This window comes from Diospyros lotus, chromosome 1, assembly GCF_014633365.1.
Source record: "Diospyros lotus cultivar Yz01 chromosome 1, ASM1463336v1, whole genome shotgun sequence".
In the NCBI taxonomy this organism is placed as follows: domain Eukaryota; kingdom Viridiplantae; phylum Streptophyta; class Magnoliopsida; order Ericales; family Ebenaceae; genus Diospyros; species Diospyros lotus.
In genome coordinates, this window is record NC_068338.1 from 30,100,804 (window position 1) to 30,120,066 (window position 19,263).

Here is a 19,263-nt window from a genome sequence, read left to right on the forward strand (position 1 = left end):
ATATTTGTCTACTTAAATTAGATGGTGGCCTTGGTTTGAAAGATTTAAAGAGCTAGAATTTGGTCATTCTTATCAAAGTCTTATGGAACAACCACCAAAAGAAGAATTAGCTTTGGGTCAGGTGGCTCAACTATGTTTATTTTAATGAAGGCTCAATTTGGGAATGGTTACCAAGAAAAGGGGACTCGTCATTACTTAAACAAAATTTTCTCTCTACGAGATTTTCTTTACCATAATGAAGGGTCTGTGTTGGCAGCAATCCAACTACTATCAAGTTGGGATGAAGGAGGTACTCTCTATTTTTCTAAAGTTTATGACTATTTCCGTCCAAAATGCGAGAAGAAAGTATGGGCTAATGTTGTGTGGAACTCGTTAATTATTCCCAAGCATGCATTTATTTTGTGGCTAGCAGTGAAGACAAAACTTCTCACTAGAGATAAACTGTACTTTCTAAACATGGATAAAAGATATGGCCTTTGTGGGGCTTTTGATGAATCGATCCAGCATATCTTCTTTAATTGTTCGGTCAATTCAGAGATTTGGGAAAGTATCAAATCTTGGATTGGCATCCGAAAATTCATGTCTTCTCTAACCAGTGAATTGAAATGGCTTAAAAAAAATGCACGAGGGATGTCTTGGCAATGCAAGGCAAAGAAGATAGTTTTTGCTTGTACTATTTATCTCACATGAACAACGAGGAATAGACATATTTTTAAATGTCAACTGTTAGTCGTGAATTTCATTATTCATAAGGTCAAAATACATGTATACAAAGTTATTTTTTCTTTATATTCTTATATTTTATCCCATTTTCAAGCCTTAACTATAAGTCATTAGCATGTTTCATCTTTTGTTTTACTTAGCTCAATGTTGTTTTATAGTTCATTTGATTAATTATAAATATTTATGTACGTCTTCAGGGCATAGATCAACTGACAAAGGAAGAATCGCTAGGGTGTTATTCTTTGGGCCCCAAGTTCCGTATTCGAGTTTTGCTCAGGAGATAGTTTAGCAGACAATGCGCGAATTTGAAAATGAAAAATGCTTGCTACCCTCGTGTTTACTATTGTGCTAAGGGTCAAAATCTATCTTTTAGATTCTCTGATTTACTTTTTTTGCTAAAATCATGAGGTCAAACAGCGAGACAGCTGCGATGGTATGACAATCAAAAAAATAAAAAATTATGTATTAATAATAAAAAAAAAAGGATAACTAGCTAGCTCTGACACCCATTGCATGCATATGAATACCGACGACAAATGGTGTGTCTGACCTGACATGGGTACAATCTGGTAACGTGCCTAGTCTTACGTAACATAGACTAGTGATTTAGATGAGACGTATATGTATGCGCGCGCGCAGCAAAACCATAGTGATTGGTGGTGGCCAGCAGGCACCAGGCTGGAGGCAGCAGGCGGCAGGCAGATTATTTTTTAACCTGATTGTTGGGCTTTTTGTTTGGAAAACCTACAAGGTGAAAGAGAGAAGCCTCAATGCCATCTCAGCAAGAGTGAAGACTATTATTTAATATATTTGGACAAAAATTGGCACCATCAGAGGGTCGGCAGCCCAGCCCTTTTCGGATTCATCCATTTATATGAATCTCCCAATTCCTCCTTCCTTCCGCAAAAATATTAATTAACTCAATTGGTTGAAACAGTAAACTTCAACTAATTAAAAGAGAAGGGAATTAATCATCTGAGATAGTCTCACCAGCATTCGTCCACATGGTTAGGAACGAACTAGCTGAGATAAGGTAAGTTTCGTCAGCCAGCCACGAAAATGATCCCATCATGGATTGAATTAACGTAGGAGCAGTGACAGCCACATACCGGGAGTTCAATCAGACGCCGCCATCTGTTAGAGACTGTTTGGATGGAAAGAAAATTGAATTAAAACGGTGGCGGCTGGATCATACAGTACAGGTGCCATTATTATTATTATAGGCAGCCTAAACTGCTACTGCTATATATATATGTGTGTGTGTGTGTGCGCGTGCGTGCGTGTGAAATGAATGAATGTCACCAGTTGTAGTTGCAGTACATAAGGCGCCGGCTGGCAATGGCTGAGATGCTCTGAAAGGTTGGCTACGCAGGAGAGATGATGCCGACGGCGGCCATGGATATATGTGAAACCATATTTCTGAGAGATTACTAGGTGCCGCCGGTATCATCTCCCCTGCATAGTGAAGCTTCTTTGCTGCTGCCTAAATGTGTCCAAACAGGTGGGTGTTTTCTTCACCATTGATGCTTGCTTTCTGAATAACTGTAAGTGGAACTTCCTGGCAGGTAAGATGAGCTGAGGCAAAACTTGAAGGTGGAAGAAGAGAGTGGGAAGTGTTCCCATAGGATTTGCCATAGCTCGGTTGTTATTTTCTATCCGCATCACAGCTGCGGACTCATCTTCCGGTTTGATATAATCATTAAGGAACCGTTCTAAAGTTACTTTCACACTTGTTCTATGTTTTAATGTCCAATCATTCATAAACTCTGTCAATTCTGTATAAAGATTTTATAATACACTTTTCATATTGTCATAGAGTCTAAGAATTTGATGGGAAGAAGGTGTTCCAGGGCCGTTATATTTTACTTTAGCAAAAGAAGAGGAAGAGGAAGAGGAAGAAGAAGATAACAGGCCATTTCCCAATTAAAAAGAAAAGATGGTTTCAACAGTATCACTTGTCACTTCCAATCATATGGGAACAAAGCATACGAGCTCCAGGTAATTCAACAGAATTCAAGTTACACATTAAGTAAATATTAAACATGTTACTGAATCAAAGGTCAATATTCAGGACAAGTTCAGATTCAGCAACTCTCTGGCACTGCATTTGTTTCGGCACTACCAAGATCCTACAGCACCCGCAGTAGGATTCTCAAACGCCCCAAAGTTCCAGAAAGTCTTCAATGCATAGGGCGGATAAATTGTCGTTCCTTCTTCTGTGATTTTTGCTATCTGCAATTTTGAGGTACCACGGTGTTAGGTAGGAGAATGTTCAGAACCTTAATGGTTGCTAGAGAATTACTCCATATTCCCTCTTTCTTTCCACCATTGCAAGTTAAGTAGCATCCCACTATCATAATCGCGCAAAATACATTTGCTATAACAACTTTGAGCACAATATTTCACTTCAATATGAAAAGGAAAATGCCTTCCATACCATTAAATTTGTTTCGATTTGATATTAAGAGGAAGCTACAACACAGTTGAAAAAGAAAATTACTTTACAATGCAGCAAATTTCCAAACGACAATGTTATTCTGTCCCACAGAGGGGTGTCAAGGGAAATCCCCTTTTTACCCCTCCTTGTTTTGTGTCCCCTTGGCACCCCTACAGAAAGCAAGGAGGGGTAAAGACTTCACCTCCTCAGCACCCCGCTTTCGGCCCAAAAAAACATTATCCATTTCCAAATGCCCGTGTACTATAGTAACAGTGAGGAAGCATACACCATATCTCCCCCCCCCCCCATAAAAAATAATAATAATAAATAGATAAAAGACAAGCAAAATACTAGTGAAAGGTATGGACCCCAATGGCACACTGATTGAAAGATCCAGTTAAAAGTGATTGACAAACCATGCCTCGGCTTAAAGACAAGCAAAATACTAGTGAAACGTATGGACCAAAATGGCACACTATGTAACATAAACCAAACAAAATGCATTATATAAGGGATGGACCCCAATGGCACACTATGTAACATAAACCAAATGCATTAGACTATAGCCCATGTCATTGGAGGATTCAGATCCTGCTGCACATGCAAATAATAGTGATTGAAAGGTCCAGTTAAAAGTGATTGACAAATCATGCCTCGGCTTAAAGCTCAGGACCAAGATGCAACTCATTCCATGCTAAAACTAATTTATTCTTAAAGCAGTGTAATTAGAATAGCAATATGGCAAAGTGCAAAACTACAAACTTGTTTTGAGGTTGGAGAGACATTAAGAAAGCAATACCAGGTGAACAAAGCATTAGTAACCTGTTTAGCCATGCCGTTGATGCACCAAAAAGCACTGTATGGATAAAAGTGCCTTTGTACATCTTTTATGGTGTTTAGCCAATAGCAAAATGTGATTATATATGATAACAAAAGTTTTTTTTCTGCTTTGGAGGATACTAAGGAACTTGAACCTTCTTCTATGGAGCAGAAGCAGCAAATAAAAAGCACTTTTTACAAAAAATAATTCTTGTGACAAGAATTTCACAACAAAACCAAACATGCATCAACAGTTGAATTGAACTTTCACAGAGACTACATGAGAAAAAAAATAAACCATTTAAGTGTATCTGCAATCCTCTACATCCCAAGGCATCCATGAATGCAACAAATTTGACAAAACTAGGATTAGGGCTTTTGATTCTTCTTCTTGTTGACAAAACTAGGATGGATAGAGAAATCATCCTAAAATTCTTGAAGTGATATCCATGGTATAATTCAATGAAAAATATATGATTTTGTTTTGAGTTACATTTCCAAAATCAGCAATCTCAGTAACCTCTCAGAAACCTTTTTGAAAGGGGGAAAAACTCATGAAGGACCTGATAGCATCTCAAGAAGTAACCATGAAAATTATGATGTGGAAACAGTTAAGTCACATAGATCACTAGAAGCAAATCTCCAATAACTTAACACCATCTGACATAAAGAGTAACATACCTGAAGCTTGTTAACGGCTGACCTATCACGGTAGAGGAGTACACGCATGCATTTCTCCAGTAACTTGACACCATCTTCAAAACTCAAGTTTTCATGCCATTCATCACGGAGAAGAGGCCTTGCAAGGTGATTCCCAAATCCAGTTGCAATATGATTATCCTCAAAATGAACCCCAATCATACTTACCTGGTTCACATTTATCAGAACAAGTTATTGAATATCATGGACAGCAGAAAGCTTCTCCTTAAGCATCAAGAAAATGAACTAAATGAGGATTACCATTCCAAGATACTTGTGTCCATTTTTTACTCCTCCAAGTACAAGTGAATTCCATAATGGATTAAACTTGTTGCGACGATTGTACATCACCCGAGTCAAATAGTTATGCACTTCTTTAGGCCCCATTGAGTTCCCATCATCCCACATATTGTCATACAAGCTGCTCAAGCAAAACACAAAAACAAAGAGTCAGCAAAAGAAGCTACAACCAACAACACAGAAGGACCACCATATGTATATACTATCTAAATCTTACATAAGCTCATCAAGGTAGCGCAAAATCTCCTGGAAGTCACTAATTTCTCCACTTGCACCAAGCAGAGAGTGCTTCCCAACAGGTTTCAACCGTTCCACACTCTTGTAGCGCAGGGTAGAACCATAGGAACCTGACACAAAATAACATTATATAAACTTAACAAAATAACATTATATAAAATTGTCAAATTTACACTGTGTACTCCTCCCTTAGCCTCAACAGAAGTGCAAAAAGTTATTGATGCTCCCTCTATACAATGAAAACTTTTTGCAAATCACCAAAACTTAATGATCTAAACTTTCAGCAGATTAGCTGTTCTCTGTATCTTAAGCCCCCCATCCCCCAACAAAAAAAGTCCATGACAGAACAACCACCCATGCACTTCAGATAGATTCCCATAATATTAATACCAAGGAAAATCAACTCAATCCAATAGAGATATACATATATTGATTAAGGAATTACCTCCCATATCAGCTGCCATGAGAATACCATCCTTGTATTTGAGGCCAATTACTGAGGTACCAGTAACGTATGGATACCTGCATCCACAGTAATCGTGTAATACTTAATAGTTAACAACCAACAACGTAAAATAATAGCTGCTGAAAATCTCTTTGGCAGTATGTATCCAGCCCCTCAACAATCTGCCTAAACAACTTCTCAAAATTCAGTGCTTAACATGGCATGTAATACCTTGTTTGGTTGTGAAGCATTAGTCCATTCAGAACTTACAAACTCTAAATCTATAAATATGTAAGTTCAGAACTAATACATTCATCAACAAAGTATGGTGCCATGACCCGAATGTGCCATGACTACGTTGCCCCTTAATGGGACTGGGGGGCCTTTTGTGTGCACATGCATCAACCTCTTGCTTCCATCTCCATCCCTCACTCACGAAGCCCTAATACACAACAATACAGCAATCTCCTTGTATCAATCTTCCCCAATCTCTCAATCAGTGTGTGTGTGTGTATGTATATATATATATATATGTCTCTATCTCTCTCATCTCTGTCATATCTCAAGCACAATGACAATGTGCTTTCTAACAATGTGCTCTCTGTCATATCTCCCCCTCCCTCCCTCCCTCTCATTATTAATACACACTGATAACAAAATCTAAAAAATATAATAGAATACTCATTTCCTGTTTTATGATTTTTCCTTGGTATGATTTGAGATGATTTTAATATACACAGATTAAATCATCAAGTTTGAGAATGAATGGACAGAACATGCATATGCACAAATCACACCATAAAACAAGCTATCAACTCACTACATCAATACTTTTCTATTATTACCACTTTTCATATTTGTAGGTCCAAATTATTGATTGCAGTAATCATGGTAGGGCACAACACCTATTTTTCTGGTGATATCTATGAAGTCACACTCCTGGATATAGTCACTATTATGGGACATCATTTACACTTTTGTCATTGATTATTCATTTTGAGGATGACGATACCTTGATTAGAAATTCATTATCCATCAAGTATTATTGAGACAATGATTCAGTTTGACAATTTGTATCGACTCTTAGTTCAGTTCATTAATACATGAGGTGTTTCCGCTCACATTATCTGACACCTGGTTAGTTCAGTTTAGTTATTATGTATAAGCTATGCATGTTAATATGATTTGTTACTTTTTGAAGCTTGTTGCACCCTAGTGGGGTCCCAGTCCCATTTGGGGGCAACACAAGTCAGACATTTGGGATGTGGCATATGGATTAAAAATATATTAGTTCTTTTATCGCTTTTTAAATTCCAAAAGGACAAAGGAAGAACATGTAGATTATAGAATTGTTTCACTTTATAACCAAATATAGCAATTGCATTATTGATAAAGCGGGAAACAAGATGCTGATCTTTTCATACAAGTTATTGTTTCCAAACATTTCTTATAGCAGTACCGAGACAGAATAGTTTTTCTATCCTTCCATTTATTGATTTTCCTCTCTGTTCACAACTCTTTTTTAAAATGCCCCATCACAATTAACCAACCAAATTGATTGGTGAACTCTCCCCTGGGCCTCTGATGCGATTGTTCCCAACAAAATTGAATCAAGCATTTAAGCCACGGAATTAGGTTGCTCAAAAGAAGAAACAACAGTTCTCTTCACCCTGTTTTGGCCTCGTGGGTTCTGAATGGTTCAGTTCATATTTTCTGCAGCAGCTAAATGGACCCCATTCCCATGATGCCATCTCTCCTACTTGAAGCAAAAAGAAGCATCTTGTGCCCTTGATTAGACATAACCTGTTGTACTACTTCTTAACTTAATTACCTCCAACGTGAATGAAATATGTTCCATCCCATCTTCATTCTGCAACAAGACACATAGCCCATTGATCCCAAAGTTTAAAATGGGACTTCTCCTTGCAACAGGTACTATGATGCCAAGATAAGTCCCTTCTCTCACACAATGATGGGCGTATCTGAGAGGTAAATAGTGGCTGACGCCATTAATAAAATAAAGAATAGGTTCCTTCTTTTGAATTTGTATCAGAACACACAAGGACCAAACTGGAAGGAAAATAGGGGCTGGCAAAGAGACACATAGGTTTAACCTCCTCAAGGGGAAGTGCTTAACTAACAATAACCAAGAAGATTCTCCTTCTCTCTTCCCCCTCCACCCCTGTCTCAGATCATCCTCTTCTTTTTCTTCAACGCCCTCTGTTGGTTGAGGCAAACCCCATGGCATCCTTTCAGATGCTAGGCCAGCACTCATACCTCCATATTAGACGATTCAAGCATTAAGTTTTTCAAGGACTTTGCAGGCATCCAAATGAGAAGCCTCGGCCCTATAGTTCAGGGTTTTCTATTAAAAGGGTGCAAGTTACATGTTTCAGGTGTCCACATTTACATGCATTCTTGCAAGTAAATGTCTCAAGGGCTATGGCGTACCATAATATCATTCCTATTATCGATATAATCCTAGAATTCATAATTAACATACAGATCTAAAATATCTTTAAGGGAAGTTTGGGAGTTGTAAGTTCGGAAGAAAAATAGGAACACAAATGGACAAACTGAAGCTGGAACTGTTTGATTTTTTGGTTGGGTTAAAATTAGAAGAAAATGAATATATTTTGTCAAGATTTCATTTCTAGGTTGGTTATCCATTAAAATGTATAATCGATTTTACTACCCTTCCAATCTCCTTTTTACATAGAACAAGCAGGCGAAGCTTTTTTGTAAGAATCATTTCTATTGCAACCATCATGTTTACAACTCAAAATAATTCCCTGCCGCCGGACAGGTAAATCCAAGACACAAGGCACCCAATTCTAGAGCGACTGAAAAGAAAACACATTAAACAGAAAAATGAAGGGCAGAAACATGTATGTGTGTATATATTTATAGAATGGGGAGGCATACAGTGTTCTTTCTGATGCTGCTTCAGAGATCAATGAGCCGTGTTGAGATTGATTAGAGTCGAACTGCACATACAACCAAGAATGTGTATACATGTAAGTATAGGTGCGAAAGAATCAATGAGAGTTGTCGAAGAGCAATCCTGAATCTGAAACTTACGTTCATCTTGGGTTGAGATTTGGTTTGATTCGATCGGCAGTGTGATTCTGAGAAATTTCGGAGCACAGAGCAGAACCTAGGTCTCGATCGGGACGATGTATTTGAACTTCGGTTTTCCTTTTCCCTTTCGCCAAGAAAAGTAAGGGAGAGAGATGGGCCTTAAATGGGCCTTATGTTGGAAAGAATGCTATGGAAGTTGTCCAGCCCAAGTTCGGCTCAACTTTTCAAAAACTAATAAATATATATATATATATATTCATATGAAAATATATCACGGGTTTAAACTTTTTTTATATCCCTTATTATGAATATCTTTTTGTAATTTTCTCTATACCCAAAAAAAAAAAGATATTCAGACTTATCCTTTTTAAATAACAAATAAATGCAAAATGAATTTTTAGTGATTGAAATGAGAAATGCAAGTCATATTAATGTCTTATATTATTTTACAAGGACCTAGGTGCAAATACATTTAAAGAAATTACTCTACTACAGATTGTGTTTCGTAGAAAGATTTCAAATAACATCTTTTCAAATCTTTCTATTTGTTGGATCCAAATAGGGATTATCAGGATAAAATCTAAACCTAAATCCTTATAATACTTCCAAATGTATTTAACCAAATAATGAATTTGTAAGTCCAAATAACTCATCCCATGTTCATGTCCCATTAGTCATTTAAGTTGTTCTGTTTGGTAATAGGCAAAGCTTTCAAACAACCAATGGAATCCAGCAGTTAAGAATGCCATAAAAACCAGTCCCCTCAATGCATGAAATTCCCCATCTTTGCAAGGTTATTAAAAGTTAATGTAGTATTTGCGCAGCATTTCCCTAAACACAGACGTTTTCACAAAAAAGCAAAAGGAAGGTTCCATATAAATTCCATGCATTTCCGGCAGCAAGATCGGACAGTTTAACAAAATTGTTGCCGCAAAGATTCCGCTGAAGAACCATCCAGTACACTACAATCATAATGGAAGTAGCATCCAAATTCAGGGGCTATCGGTTCTTCACTCCCCCCCCCAACAAAAAAAAAAAAACCCTAATTTTCCGATGGTAACTTTCACCTCATCAAAGTTCAGAATGGCATCTCCGAAGGTGAAAACATTTTAGCAAGCTTCATGCTGGATGAAATTAGTTAAACTGGCTGTCATGAATAAATTGAGCCGTCAACACAAGGAATATGGCTGCTTGATATGGCAATATATTCATGCATCATTGGCTGAATAATCGCTCATTGCTTAATTTTGGATCGTCAAAGTATGCCTCATAAGTTTCTCAGTCTTCAGGCTCTGGATCAAGAACTGAAAGAATGCCCAAGGCTGAAGAACCAAGGTGCAAGCCCCGCACAACACCTCCATATGAGACCTTAATCCTGTGGCACAGAAGCAAGATAGAATCCCATAGTGCTGTTCTTCCCTGAAACAAGAACCATGAATGGTGTTAAATCCATCAACTCTTCTGAGTATTAATCTGAGGGCATGGTGGGAATCAGTATAGTGAAAAAATTCAGAATAGTCTGCGAGAGAGAGAATTTGAAAGCAAGGTTATTAATTTGTCAAAGCATGTAAAAAGGAAAAGGACCCTGAGCTTTCAGAGGTATTTAACCCAAGTACTATCGAAGTAATAAGAAAATTGAACCATCAGTTGCATGATGCCATGATTTTTTCACTTAAATCTTTTCTTATAACATCACACTTACTAGCTTTCTGTCTATAACAGTGATACTTTAATATGCCACAGCCACCCATATGCCAAAACTTACTTTGTTCATATTGGAATCCGCAAATCATTGAATCACGTGTAAATCCAAAAACAAAATCTGCAATACCCATCCAACTTCATTTGTACAGGCAACATCTCATTTATTTAGTCTCTCTATGGCAAAATGACCCAAGTTTCCCCTTAACGCAGCCAAAATGACCCAAGTTCACACCCCCCCCCCCCCCCCAAAAAAAAAAAAGGAAAGAAAAGGAATGCTTGTCAGAAGCCACCAAAATACACCCAATGACTTGATACATCCCATGAAGTTATTCCTGTTTCAAGATGAGATTAAGCTAATGAGAACTATCCCATCCCCAACAACCATGAACTACCCCCTCCTGGGCCTCCCCCACCAAAAGGAAAAAAGAAAGAAAGAAACATGACAAGGAACTGCTTGGCACACAAGTGGGGAGAGAGAGAGAGAGAGGGAATTTCCTGAAAGAATAACAACAACAGTGCCAAGGCTTAATCCCGCAAGATGGGTTGGCTCTTGATTACATGAATTTTACCTTTTTACTGCAAACTTCTTTATTTTATCTACCCACCTCATAAGTACTTTATTGTATGGCCACCACGCAACCAGTTTAACATCATCATCTGAAGTACATTCGCAGTTTGCATTTATTGGTACTTCACTACCCAACATTCAAGCTGTAGAACAAAGATGGCCTTATCATCAATACTCATTTAACCATCCTAGCTCAATTCTATAAACAACATCCTAAGTAACCTTACCTTCTTTTTAATCATTCAGTCCAAATACTGAACTGATCTTATATAAGAATAACAATTTATAAACAATTGATCTGAATATCTCACCACGACATCATTAACACTTCTATTTTACTAAACTAACATTGTATGTATTCAATTTTCAACACTTGAAAGAATAAAGAAAGACTAAAAAAAAATTCATGAACAAATTTATATTTAAATTAGAAAATTTGAGGTACATTTAAATAAGTCTTTGTCAAAAAATCGTGTTGTTATGTAATTAGCATTTTATGTCACAGTTTTTAGCAGTAATAAGCAAGCAATATGACATCACCAACATGCTACATGAACTGTGTGTACTTGGAGAAAGTAAGAAATCCTTTTATTTATACTTGCCTGTAGAGAGAAATGTGCCTTCTTATCCCAGTATAAGGCAAAGATTGGAGGAGTTTGCCTCCCAACAGCCAATACACTAGCTCCTGGATGAAGCACAGATGGGACACCAGATATGACAGCTACATACTTTTCAGGGAACCTTTCTTTTGGAGGCAGAACACCCAAAAACAAAGGATTCTTGCTAGACTGCGCTCCAGTGTAAGATGTAGGATCTACATGCAGCATCCACTTTGGGTGTTCTAGGAAAGCACAAAAGAGATATAACAGCAAGTGAGAATCTGTTGGGAGCTCAAGTGTCCACTTCTTGTTCTTTTTGTCGAAAACCTCCCCATTTCCTAGGTACTCATAGTTCTTCAAGCAGGTTCCTTCAGCAAGCTCTGTGAAGATTTGGAAAGTGGATTATTTAAGGTTAATTAAATCTACCATGGTCACTTCAAAAGCTCTGCCTGCTCTCTGAGAGGTATACACCAGATGATTATTTTACATGCAAAACAATCAAAGAAACATAAAACAGATAAGAAATATAAATACCCTGAATCCTTTGTACGGTATAATCTGCCCGGACACTGCTTTGAGGCAGCAGACCCTTAGCCCATTCTCCTTTCATCAAGGAATGGAGCCTCTGGTGTTCAGTAATAGCATCAATGCATTCCTGTATAATAGGGATCACAGAGCTCTGTTGTGAAGACATTTGCAGGTTGCCTAGAGCCAACTTTGCTGTAAAACGTGTATGAAATCATCTGAAACATATGTAAGTATTCATTAACAAATCTAAAACAAAATAAATGATAAAGAAAAGTGACTTACACATAGAAGCATCTAGAGCTTGCACAAGGGTAGCACGTATTTGATGAAGAAGATTGTCTTCATCAGGCGTAAATGATGGTTGCCAATCATTAGGTCTCTCAATTGGAGAAAGAGTAACAGTAGTTCCTGTAGTTGATAAGTCACTTCCTACTTTACTGATTGTAATTGAGATACCAAGTTTAGCAGCTGCTTGCATTACCTATAAAGATGAGATATTTTGAACAAACAGGCATAGAAAGGGAAATATTGTTTATGATCGTGTCTTAATTTTACTTTCCATGAAACTCAGACTCAGTCTCAGGCTCACACCTGCCTTACACATATTTCTACAAACATATCAACTACCGCTTGCACACATTTCTCAAATATGCATATAGACTGAAATCAAATGAAACTTGTCTGATGTGATACAGGTATTATATATTCAACAAGTCAGAAAATTACAAAAACCAGATCTCTACCATTCTAAAGGGTTAAGTTCACAGTTAACTTTAACCTCTAGTGGGTTGCACCCTAAATTTCATCTTTAATCTCCTTAAAACAATTAAATGTGACAAACTTTATTTTTGGAAGCATAAGGATCGAACCTAATTATTACATTTATTATTTTGTAACATCACCTCAATAACTACTTAATCGCCTATTTGCATTCAATTCCACCACTAATCTTCAATTTCCCAACCAATACATAATCGGCAACTTATCTCCTCCTTGAGGAAATAGTTTATATAATATGTTAAGGAAGCATTCTTTTGGGGGCTATCTTACTAATGCCACATCAACCATATTAGCTACTCTAATTTATATCCAATGTTCATGAATTGCTTAATCCTTGCACATGCAGAATCATAAACATATATAACCATGCTACAAACTTGAAGCTTCTAGTTAACTAATAAAAACCATACCTATACACATACACATAATTATACACAATCACTTAGGTATATATATAGAAACAAACCCTACATTAAAACTACAATAAAATAGTGCTTCTATATTTTTTTCTTCCATCTTCATTATCCTTCAATTTTCTCCTTTCCCTTGGAAATCAAGGCATTATGGGGCATGTTGAATATGCCCTAACGAGTATTGCTACTCAGTAAGGGGTGTAAAATATTGATATATAATATGTATGAGCATAAACGCAATCCTTTCCATGTCCAGTTAAATCCAGGTTAACTTCTTAACTAATACACCCATTCACTAAGCTAAAGTCGATCTTGTGACCACAGATGAGCGGTGTGCTCATTGTCAGCCTTCCCTGACTCAACTGAATGGTATCCCTTTTCAAGCCAAGCAAAACTACCTGTGACATGTAAATATATTTAAATATTTAATTTTAATGCATTTTTAACAATTAAACACATGCTTCACGAACCTCATGCTTAAGATGAACATTATAAATCATGCTATTTTCACACATTTTTCCAAATTAACAATGAACACCTTAGCATCAAAAGACTTGGTGTGCTAGTTTCTCTCCTCTTTCTTCCTTTTTTTCTTCTCCTCCTTCTCTTCACTGCCGCTCACAAGACTCTCTCCTCTCCCTTTTATATCTTTCTCTATTTCATCTCCCTGTCTCAATTTTCTTTGCTATCTCAATTTCCAACCTTCTTAAAACATGCATAACCCATTTACACTTATTTATACTCCCCATAGCATGCACACCTCATGCCTTAAACTTCGAAGGAAAAGATGAGTTGTTGCTTGCATGTTTATTCACTTTAACACCTCCTACGTTGGGAAAATTGTAAGATTGTGACTCACCCAAATTGGGTGATTATAAGGCCACCTGGCCATTCAAACCCCAAGCAAGTGTGACAATCCTAGGGTTTGGCTAGGGTTTAAGAAGGAATTTGGTAAGAATACGGGAAAGAGAAAGCAGAAAGGGAGGGAAAGGCAAAACTGAAACAGAGAGAATTGAGGGAGACGAGAGATAGGAGAATTAAGAGAGAAAACTGAATTCAATTCATTCATCAACATAATCCCCATCCTCCTACAAGTAGCCTTTTATAGGCATCACTAGCAACTAACTAAAAGCATATTCTAGAAACAGCACTCATGTGCACTTCAACAGAATTAATAGCATCTCCTAACAAACAATTGTAACTAAGTATAGTATTTCCCTTCCAAGTCCCCTTGGGTCGTGACAGCAAGTTGGGGCTGTTGCTTGCTTGAAATTTTAGTCAATCCCTTCCTCAACTTTTTTGCACTGCAATTCACACTAATTCACTATTTATAATTATGCCTCCGCTGCAAAAGTAAATTTTCATTATTACATATACTGATATAGGCGTGGATGATTGCAAGAAAGGTTCAATGTCACCTCCTAATCATTTGCAACGTGGCTACATTGCATGTGTATTCAAAGTTTATCATATATCACTTCCACACACTCACACTCGTACATATTTTAATGTTATTTGTTTGCTTTCTTTACACTTTTTACTAGGACAAAGTGAAAGATCCAATATATAGAGCCCACTGCCACTAACCTCACATTAATGACATATAAATGTTATGTGTATCCTGTCATGTACCTAGGAGTATAGGAGGGTCAATGTTGTAATAGGAATATAATAAAAGGGGGGTAATCTTGTAATAGATTTATAATAACTGTTAGGATATATTGTTAGCAAGTAGTTAGGCTGTTAGAAGTCAATGATGCCTATATAAGGCTGCTGTTAGGAGTTTATTGGATATGCTTGAATTGATGAATTGAAATCTCTTATTTCCCTCTCTTGCATTCTCTCAATCTCCCTCCAATTTCTCTCTAATCTCTCTCTTTCTTTCCCTTTTCTTTCCCTCACTGTTTTGTTCTCCCTAACTTCCTCCCATCTCTTCCGATCTAACTTCCAAATTCCTTCTAATTACATCTTAAACCAGTCATGAACCCTAGGGACATGACATATCCCATGATTCCCATCTTAATATGTATCCCACACATGCTCAGGGTAAAATCCCATCAACTTGGTTTCCTTTTTTTTCCCCTAACATTAATTATATGCATATTCCTACATATACATATATGCATGCACACCTCGACAATCACCCCAACATATCCTAATATTCCGTTAATGGATAAACACTTTAATCTTTGAAGATAAATTCTTCATCTCACCTGCCATGTGGCTTTACAATACTTACCTGGTGAGCACTTCTCTGGAATATTTTGAGTTATATCTATAGACTTCTTTTTCCACTTCAATCTCAAATCATTTGCCATATGGGTAATAATTCTTCTCCTCCTTTTTATACATACCTTGAACATAAGCTTGACTAAGAGAAAATTTCTTACTAGTCAAAGGACCAACATCTTGATTCCTGAAACTTATTCACTACGTTACATGGATCTAGCATCCAATATAGAGACACATTCATTCATTCATTGTCAACTTAACCAACCATGGTGAATAGTTTTCCCAAGACATAGCAACATTCTATCTCTATCCTATGAACATTCCAACAGGCACAAACACTCTTGATCCCTAAGGCTTAGCTAGAACTGTTATTGTGGCCAATTTGTACTTGAACTTCCTTTGAAGTTCCATTCACATTCTTCATACCGTGCAAACCTTTATTTTCCACTGTGTCAAACAAGTTGAGGGCCAACAAGTGGCATTTGATAGAGGCTTTTAGTCTGATGATTGTGAGAGTAATGCCTCCTAGAAAAGCTACCTATGATGCTAGTTTGACTATTCAACTAAATATCGTAGTTAGATAGGCTCTTAGTGAGGATCCAAGGTTGATAAGCACGACCAGGTGCCGAACCAGAAGGAATTGTGACAGACAGTTCTTGACAAGGCACATCAAGCTAAGTATAAAGTACATCATAGGTAATATAAGCAGTGTACGTGTGGGCCTTATATATTTGATCTTTCACTTTGTCCTAATAAAAGGTGCAAAGAAATGAAATAGATTTAGTAATATAAAATATATGAGGTAGCACGAATGTGTGCGTGAAATACAGAAAATATTGAATACGCATGCATTGCAGCCATGTTATAAATGAAGCAGGAGGTGGCAGCAAACCTTTCCTGCAATTGCACACGCATATACGTATCATAAAATTTTACTTCTGTAGAGGCATAAATGGTAAGTGTCTCTGTGTGTGTGTGTGTGTGTGAACACGCTATGCACAGGCCACAATTTAAGAAGAAAAACAGAAAATTGTGGCACAAAAAGGTATAAGGGACTTGCCACATTTCCTTTAGAAGTTCATCTACTCATATTTCCCTTAGATGCCACTAAGCTCTCCTAAGGGTTCAACTATTTAATCCATATGTCCAGGTATAAGTTGTATGACAGTTTATGCTTTAGTTCTTTTCCCCTTACTGTCAACAGCATGCTTGGTTCCAATTTCAGCTAAAAATCCTGTAAACATATCAACTATATCTTTCTTTCTTTTTTTATTTGATAAGTTCCATTTTTTTTTTTTTTTTTGTGAGACCTTTCCGCATATTCCACACTTCCAATTTACACATGACACCAAATATAAACATTGGCACCAAATTGGGAATAACAAGCTACCAAGTCTCACATTGAACCCAATGTCAAAAATACCATGTCATTTGGATAGGATGGGCAGTAATATCAAATGAAAAAGTAGCATTGACAAAATTTTAACAAAATGCAAAAAATAAGTGCATATGATGAGAACTATGGATGATAATGTGATGCTACAATGCCAAACCTGCGTGTGACTGGTTTCAATTTTATTTAGTAGAGGATTTAGCAGAACTGAAGAAAACCACTGCCTGAGGCAATCTCGCCACCACTCGATCTGAGGATAGATGCCTAAATGCTGAAAAGCTTCAATTGACTCTTCCATAGACATGGGCGGAGGAAGGTCTCCTTCCCCTTTCTTGGGAGGAGTGCTGAATTTCTGGGAACCAGGAGACATTCTGACCGGCCTCAGTGGTGTACTTCTTGCAGTTCCAGAGGTGTTAGATGAACTGCCAATTGTATTAGGGCTGGTCATACCAAAGCTATTAATGGTGGGGAGTGGAGTTGCCAATTTTCCAGCTGATTCAGAAATTTTTTCACCAACATCGGCCAAAAATTGTTCGAGCTCTTCCTCTGTAGCTATCTCTTTATTAACTGAAGTTCGTTTAGATGACCACGGGGTTGAAACCAAATGATCAAACCCCAGTGAAGTCTGAGTAGAAGGCAATTGTGAAGCAGCTGTAGGTACAAGATATAACAGAGATGGAGAACCAGAAGGTTTGGATGGGGTGCTCAAAGAATGGGTCTTGCTTCCACTACCGGTGTTTGTTTTACCACCACTGAGTTGGGATGATCTGTTGGAACTGGTGACTGGCTGATGAAGTGGAACAAGGACATCTGACGGAGATGTTGAGTTGAATTTGGTCTTAGGAAGTTTCTTTAAAGGTTGTGTTGCAGCCTTCTCAACCTTTGGCCTTACTCCTAAGAGCCCTAGTTGTCGGTTTGTAAGATGGGTTTGCTCCTTCGTTCCTTTGGAATGAGACATAACTACCATACCTGCAGCATTTCTTGCTCTCCATAACGAAATGGCTTTCACAAGAGCAAGTATGGTTCCAAGAAAAACTGACCACAACAAGATCTGTATTGCTTTCTCAAATAAATCTGAAGAAAAATGCACAAGACAGTACATCTTTATTAAAAGAAACAAATACCACAATCAGAGAGGAGAATTTAGACCAATTGATGAGAACCAATTGAAGTTGGGTGACTTACAAGCAACATAACTGGAAATAAACCTACGTTTGAAGCTTTCAATAATGCCATTTTCCCTTCAACATTCACAATAAACCAATTAGACAGAGATTAAAAAAGGGGGCAAATTGAAGCAATCTTCAAGTTGTGATTTGTCAGCTAAGGCATGGGGTGGAAGAAATTCTGAGTAGGCAACTTAATCTTGAGCGGCAAAAAAATTGGGAAAGTAAATCCCCAAACCCACCCACCCAGCCAACTTGAAAAAAAGAAAATACTAAATGCAATTACAAGGAAATAAACCACATTATAAAATCAAATGCAATTACATGGAAAGAAACCACCATTATAAAATTGTTCCGTTCGTTCATTATCATTCAACTGAAAAACCAAACCAGAATAACATTAAAAATCATTTTAATATATCCAAAATGAAATAGAAATGATGAACAGAACGCTCAGAAGTCGGAAGAATGACTTGTCGGCCTTAGTTCCTCAAATTGAACCACACTATAAATGAAGAATTAGTATTCTGTCCAAGTCAATTTACTATGTAGTACAGACAATTAAGAATGGAGGAACCCGTCAATTTAGTTCAACGGCGTGCAGAAATTCTGACAAACCCTAGCCATGGGGTGTAGTCAGTCAAGTGCAGACACAAAAACACGCCCTCTATGGTTCGTCGTGTGTGTGCCGTACCTGATAATGATGCCAAGGAGCGCAAAGGCGGAAGCGGTGGAGAGAGAAAGGATGCAGATAAAAGTGGATTTGGAGGGGCGGAAACTGCCAGCGGTCAAGGCGGCGGAGAGAGCGGGATTCTGGTACACCGCGAATTTCGAGGGCTTCGGCGGAGCCGATGAGCCATGTTCTCCTCCTCCGCCGTCCATGATGGCAGAATTAGGGTTCCGTCGAATCAGGCGCTGAAGAGAAGGTCCCTTCCGCGGCACACGGAGGCTCTCGTCGAACTCGGCTATTAGCCGCCTTTGGACGCTGCTCGAAGTTCAAATGCTTCTTCGGAGGCGGTATTACAGAGACAAGTGAAGCAGCTCCAGCTGAATTTAACCAAAACGACGCCGTAGTGGGAATATTTATCAGGATAAATTTCACCAAATTGCACTTTCTCTGTTGTCATTTTAATTTTTAA

The 19,263-nt window shown here is 37.7% G+C and overlaps 2 protein-coding genes and 1 long non-coding RNA gene across 3 annotated transcripts; 1 reads left to right on the forward strand and 2 right to left on the reverse strand.

The window, feature by feature from the left end:
* The first annotated feature begins 1,750 nt into the window (after positions 1-1,750).
* LOC127788990 (uncharacterized) lies at positions 1,751-3,478 on the forward strand. The gene is made up of 2 exons (XR_008020474.1): positions 1,751-2,224; positions 2,289-3,478. It is a non-coding gene; the product is annotated as an uncharacterized LOC127788990 (long non-coding RNA).
* LOC127788978 (proteasome subunit beta type-4) lies at positions 2,624-8,903 on the reverse strand. The gene is made up of 7 exons (XM_052317704.1): positions 8,742-8,903; positions 8,586-8,647; positions 5,661-5,737; positions 5,196-5,325; positions 4,940-5,099; positions 4,661-4,846; positions 2,624-2,955 (listed from the first exon to the last, which is right to left on the reverse strand). Exons 1-7 carry the CDS (start codon positions 8,745-8,747, stop codon positions 2,842-2,844), a joined length of 735 nt encoding a protein of 244 aa, XP_052173664.1. The 5' UTR covers positions 8,748-8,903; the 3' UTR covers positions 2,624-2,841.
* A 727-nt stretch (positions 8,904-9,630) lies between these two features.
* LOC127812137 (uncharacterized) lies at positions 9,631-19,142 on the reverse strand. Its single transcript, XM_052352471.1, has 7 exons — positions 18,819-19,142; positions 18,144-18,199; positions 17,119-18,032; positions 12,423-12,621; positions 12,147-12,332; positions 11,616-11,992; positions 9,631-10,160 (listed from the first exon to the last, which is right to left on the reverse strand). The coding sequence occupies exons 1-7, from the start codon at positions 19,004-19,006 to the stop codon at positions 10,020-10,022; spliced, it is 2,061 nt and encodes a 686-aa protein (XP_052208431.1). The 5' UTR covers positions 19,007-19,142; the 3' UTR covers positions 9,631-10,019.
* Positions 19,143-19,263: the final 121 nt, after the last annotated feature.